This window comes from Lactuca sativa, chromosome 7 (assembly GCF_002870075.4).
Source record: "Lactuca sativa cultivar Salinas chromosome 7, Lsat_Salinas_v11, whole genome shotgun sequence".
Taxonomy (NCBI): domain Eukaryota; kingdom Viridiplantae; phylum Streptophyta; class Magnoliopsida; order Asterales; family Asteraceae; genus Lactuca; species Lactuca sativa.
The window spans coordinates 21,006,534-21,012,256 of record NC_056629.2 but is presented as its reverse complement, the minus strand read 5'-3'; the positions used below and the strand labels follow the sequence as shown (position 1 = coordinate 21,012,256).

The following is a 5,723-nucleotide window of genomic DNA, read 5'->3' as shown; positions in this document are numbered from 1 at the left end:
CATCAATGATAGTCTCATGTCAGATGTTGTGAGAAAAACTTTAAATAAATCCTTCATAAGTACTGAATTGGTACAAAAACAAAAAATGACTTATTTTGAAATTAAAAAAAAAAAATTAAGGACTAAATGTGTAAAAAATATTAATGACTAAATGTGTACAAAATGAGAAATATATTACCATAATAAGTCATTTTTCTCGGCTAACATGGAATAACCGGTCATAAGGACCGGATGTATACAGTTTAACAAGTTGAAGGGGTAAATATAAACGAAAAAAAGAAATCTGTGTGACCAAATGTGTGTAAATCGAAAAATATAGACTTATCCCTTGCCAAAAAAATGGAATTGATTTATGAAGATGGAATTTATTTCAAACGGTTGAATGGGGGTGATCTTTCAAGAATCGAAAAGTACGAGAGACGCGGGCAAATGTTGTCTTTCAAAATCGCACTCTCATTCTCAATCCCACTAACCAAAACCCTTTCGTTGCCGTTTCTCTTCAAGAACCCTAGAAAAACCCTAAACCCTTTTTCAATTTCAATCAAATCCATGGCTTCTTCATGGACCTGCTCTAAATGCACGTTCATCAATACCGATTCGCTAAAACCCAATTGCCAGATTTGCTCATCCTCACAGTCCCCACCGCCGTTTTCGTCGTCTTCAAACCAAGAAAAATGGTCTTGTAAAGCTTGCACTTTTTTAAACGTATATAAAGTGTCGAGCTGTGAAATCTGTGGGACTAGGAACTCATCGTTTTCGTCGAATTTGGGGCTTGACGATGAAGAAATGGAGGTGGGTTCCTCCGCTGTTGGCAATGTTTTCTTGCCTCTGTTACAAAGATGTAATAACGCTAAGAGGAAGATTCGCGATGATCCAGTTGAGATTGCTGATAATTCTATCGATTTGAGTGTGTCTCGTGGGTTAAAATCGGCTGATAAAAAGGTGATTGATTCTGGTGAGTTCAAACTTCAAACTTCAAACTATTGTTGTTTATGACTTTTACTGGTAGGATTTTCATTTATGTAAATGTGTAGTAGTTACTATGTAGTCAATTTCTTGTTAACTCGTTTGTTTGTGTTTTCTTTTCATACCATAAAAAAGTAACCACAAAATATTGAAACGTGAAATGATTAAAAGGTCCAAAATTCTGTACTTCCAGATGAAATTCAACCAAAAGTGGATCCAAGTCCAAGGAAGTTGAAGATCTTGAGTTACAATGTGTGGTTTGCAGAAGATATTGAGCTTCGAATAAGAATGAGAGCCATAGGTGACATTATACAATTGCATACCCCAGATGTCATATGTTTGCAGGTATCCTCTTACTATATAATCTATAAAGGTCAAAGTCCCTTTTTGGGAATACCTCAAACCTAAAATGACCTGTTTGCCCATTCTCATTGTTACTTACATAGTAGTACTCATATGCTATTGCTTTTGGTCCATATAACGTTTAAAGGGTATTATAGGTATTTGATAAAAAAAATAAAATATATCTTGTAGGAAGTCACTCCCGACATATATGCTATCTTTCAAAGATCGAATTGGTGGAAGTCGTATAAATGCTCACTTTCTTTTGAGAAGGCGATCACAAGGCCTTACTTTTGCATGCAGGTTAGCTTCATTTGTATCATATCGCATTTTTGTTTTTATTTTACTTTAGTTTATCAAATATCAAATTGTCTATATTACCCTTCACATATATCCTAATAAAATTCACACTTCACAGCTTACCAAATTACCCGTGAAATCCTTCAATTGTAAGCAATTCAGTTATTCTGCAATGGGAAGAGAGTTATGCATCACAGAAGTTTCCCTCCAAGAAAACAACACCCCTTTAGTAATTGCCACCACCCATCTTGAAAGCCCATGCCCGGGCCCACCAAAGTGGGACCAAATGTACAGCAAAGAACGGGTCAAACAAGCAAACGAAGCCGTTGACTTTCTAAAGTCAAACCCAAACGTGATCTTTTGCGGTGATATGAATTGGGACGATAAATTGGACGGTGAGTTTCCGCTCCCGGATGGATGGAATGATGCGTGGACGGAATTGAATCCCAAAGAAATCGGGTGGACTTATGACACAAAGTCAAACCCCATGTTGACTGCTAATCGGAAACTGCAAAAAAGGCTCGATAGGTTTTTGATTTGTTTGAGGGATTTGAAGGCTGAGAGTGTTGTGATGGTTGGGACTGAACCGATTCCGGAGGTGACTTATTTGAAACAGAAGAAAGGCGGAAAGGAATTGGAGCTTCCGGTTTTGCCAAGTGATCATTTCGGTTTGTTGTTGACGATGTCGGCTCGGTGAAAGTAGACGTGAAAATACTATTTTGTCCTTATGGTTTTTGATGGTATCGTTTCTTTGTTTTTGTATCGGTTAGTAATCTTGGTTGTGTAGGGTTTTTGTGGATGGATTGTTTTCACGGATTTTGTGAAAATTTTGATGTGAATACGAATGCGTATCGATATTAGTAGTAATTCGTAATTAAATGTTGTGAAATTATAAAAGCAATGACTAATACTTTGTTATCAAAGACAAATAGGAATAGGATAACTAAAAACTTTGTTAATCAATTTAAATCAGGAAACAGCGTACCAAACTTCATAGTGCTTGTTTACCAGATTGCTATATGGACTTGGACTTATCTTAAACGAGTTGACACAAGCAAATTGTCCCATTTGATATTAAACTTGTTAAATGAAATTCCATTTGACAACAAAATGTCTACCATAGTTTGGTAGCCAAATCATAAGTCATACTATGTGTACATATAAACTAAATATCTTATTTAATAACAATTTTAAAAATGTAATTAGTATGGTTAAAAATTCATTAACTCCATTCTATATTAGATATCGAAGTACTTATAACAAATTTTATGGGATGTTAAATGTTAATTAAAGCGTATAAATAAAAATTATATAATGTGAAACATTTGGGTAAATTTGGGTTTGATTTATTAAACTAATGTGATTTGTTATTTTTAAAGAGTATTCTAAAGATCTATTGAAAAAACAAAAAATAAAACTTTCATTCGTATAGTATTTTTTTTCAGAATGACGTGAACTTTTTCCTTGTAATTGAAAAAGTATATGTTAAAGATTTAGTTGATGATTAACCTTTTCGCTATTGGGTTTTGTATGAATAGGGAGTTAAATTGTTTTGGACTAAATGAGTATAATTTTCTACAAGAACCTAACTTTCATTGTAGCGCATTAGAAATATGACCACCCCACTACATATAATATGAACACATTTATGAATGATTTAGTTCAATGCTCATCAATGCCTATAAATATCCTTTATCAATACCACATCAAATTCATCCCAACTGATTATCAAACCCTAATATCCCCTAAACTTGCAACAACATGATGAATCATTCAAAGTTCATAAAGATAGCCATGCTTCTTGCTTTAGTGTTCATGATACAAGCAACTAAAGAAGAATCATTGATCATTGATGATGAAAATCTGGATACTGAAAACATGGAAACCCCAACATTAGAACCCGAGCAACAAGTCTTTCTAAGGACTAGTCGTTTTCTTGCCCAAAAACAACAAGCCACCAAAATGACATGTGACAAAAACCCTAGACTTTGTAGGGCAAAAGGAAGTCTAGGACCTGATTGTTGCAAGAAGAAATGTGTTAATGTGATGAGTGACAATATGAATTGTGGGTTATGTGGGAAGAAATGTAAGTATTCAGAAATTTGTTGCAAAGGGAAGTGTGTCAACCCGAGATCGGATAAGAAGCATTGTGGGAGTTGTGGTAACAAGTGCATGAAAGGGAATGTATGCATGCATGGGATGTGTAGCTATGCTACTTAAAATATTAATATTGTTTCTTGTTATAATTTTTTAATTTACATTTATGTTGTATTTATTTTTTATCTTGATTTATTGTTGTATTTATTTGTTGTCTTGAATATTATGAATTACGTTTTTTTTTATGCCCAACTTTGTAATCACTTTATTTGGTATATGAAGATAAGAGTAAACGTCTTTTGATATAATATATATTAATATAATAAAATTATTTTAATATTTATCAAATGTTTTAGTTTATGCCGTGATAAGAGAATATTCTTCAGGAAGAGGAGAACTACAAGCGGGGGAAAACCTCCATACACCCATTTGGCCTAGACGAAAATTAAAAATCAAGTATAGAACACAATCAAATTATTAGTTTAAAGTCAGAATTAAGATAGAAAAAAAAATAATAAATAAACAAACAAAAAAAAACAAAAGACGACCGATTCCGGTTTTTGAACCAATGGATTGGAATTAGTGATTCTGTTCACATTTAAGGTAAATGCAACTTGAATGGGCCTTAACTGGGCCTATGTAAAAAATGTACTAGTATAGTACAATGTCATCGGGCCTATAGTTGATTGTTACTTATAGCTTTTATTGATCTTGGCTGGCAACCGCTTTTATTTGATGGGACTTATTAATTCATAAAATTGTTAAAAAGTTTGTTATTCTAATCAAATAAGTATCTATTTATCTGAATTTAAAATACAAAAACCTCATCGTCTTTATATTTGATATTATAATACAAAAACCGACTTATGTATGTATAACAAGGTTATGTGTAATTATATATTTGTATATAAGAGTGTTTTTTGTTTGTGAAAAGGAATATATACAAAATAAATTTTTATATATTTTTTTCAACCCTACATGAATGAAAATAAAAATGTACAATGTTGGAAAACAATTTTTAAAAGAAATATATTTTATAAAAGAAGGATAAGAAATTAACCGAAATCTGTACTTTGGTGATATTTTGTCTTAAGATAACTTATGTATATTTTTGGTTGAATTAGACGATTTATGAGGATTACAACGAATTAATTTTGAAATGAGACTATTTAAAGTACCGTGTTCAATAGAAAATGACATATACTTTATTAAACTTATGTAATTTCGACCACTCTTAGAATATCATATTTCAACAATATAAAGTACGAAAACGTAAAACACTAATTTCGGGATTGACACAATTTTATATCGTTATGTACTTATGTAGAGAAAAACTGGACGGTCTAATAATATATTTAGATTAATACTGATTATCAAGTAACAAATGTTATGATTAGTGGTAGAACTAATCTATTGTCAGGGGTAGCACGTTGTCACAGATGCAAGTTCGACATTACTTCTTGCCCGTGCGGCGTACCGAGGTCCACCATAAAACCCCGATACCAACCCTCCCAGATTACACATGCCAATTGGTTTCGCCCTGTCATGGGTTCATCAAGAAAGCGACACTAGTCCCCAACCAGAAGCGACACTAGTCCTCAACCAGCTGTATCTCTAGAACGCTACAGTCCCTTTCATTGTCACACACATTTCCACGACTCGGACATACAACAATAACTAGCATAACAACGCCCTTGAGCTAGGACACCTCCTTTTAAACGCAATCTAAGCTAATCTAGTGGCATGGACTTCATCTTCTTTCTTAACACGGTCACGAGATATTCGGCCCGTGATACTCTCCTACCGCAAGATTGTCGCACGTCCTCGTGCGATGGATGATGAACTTTTGTCCCTTCGAAATGGCCTTCCTTCAAATGCCATGTACGACCACACACCGCAACATTGAATCCCAACCCTTGTACTTCAAGTTGGAATCATCGACAAGTAGCCACCCTTGATACCTCATTCCAAGGAGGCGGAGCATTCATCGACAAGTCGCCTCTTACTTCGCAACAACC

The 5,723-nt window shown here is 34.0% G+C and overlaps 2 protein-coding genes across 2 annotated transcripts; both read left to right on the top strand.

Annotated features, from left to right (window-relative positions):
* The first annotated feature begins 362 nt into the window (after positions 1–362).
* Positions 363–2,475, top strand: LOC111891005 (uncharacterized). Its single transcript, XM_023887087.3, has 4 exons — positions 363–955; positions 1,160–1,311; positions 1,501–1,611; positions 1,727–2,475. Exons 1-4 carry the CDS (start codon positions 430–432, stop codon positions 2,303–2,305), a joined length of 1,368 nt encoding a protein of 455 aa, XP_023742855.1. The 5' UTR covers positions 363–429; the 3' UTR covers positions 2,306–2,475.
* An 831-nt stretch (positions 2,476–3,306) lies between these two features.
* LOC111890973 (stigma-specific STIG1-like protein 1) lies at positions 3,307–4,053 on the top strand. Its single transcript, XM_023887052.3, has one exon. The coding sequence runs from the start codon at positions 3,370–3,372 to the stop codon at positions 3,826–3,828; it is 459 nt and encodes a 152-aa protein (XP_023742820.1). The 5' UTR covers positions 3,307–3,369; the 3' UTR covers positions 3,829–4,053.
* The last annotated feature ends 1,670 nt before the right edge of the window (positions 4,054–5,723 follow it).

What these genes read in the sequence shown, in the direction of transcription:
- LOC111890973 (XM_023887052.3), top strand. Translation starts at nt 3,370, where the DNA reads ATGATGAATCATTCAAAGTTCATAAAGATAGCCATGCTTCTTGCTTTA.
- LOC111891005 (XM_023887087.3), top strand. Translation starts at nt 430, where the DNA reads ATGTTGTCTTTCAAAATCGCACTCTCATTCTCAATCCCACTAACCAAA. An exon ending in TAAAAAGGTGATTGATTCTG is followed by an intron (nt 956 to 1,159) that starts GTGAGTTCAAAC and finishes CTGTACTTCCAG; the next exon opens with ATGAAATTCAACCAAAAGTG. An exon ending in CAGATGTCATATGTTTGCAG is followed by an intron (nt 1,312 to 1,500) that starts GTATCCTCTTAC and finishes TATATCTTGTAG; the next exon opens with GAAGTCACTCCCGACATATA.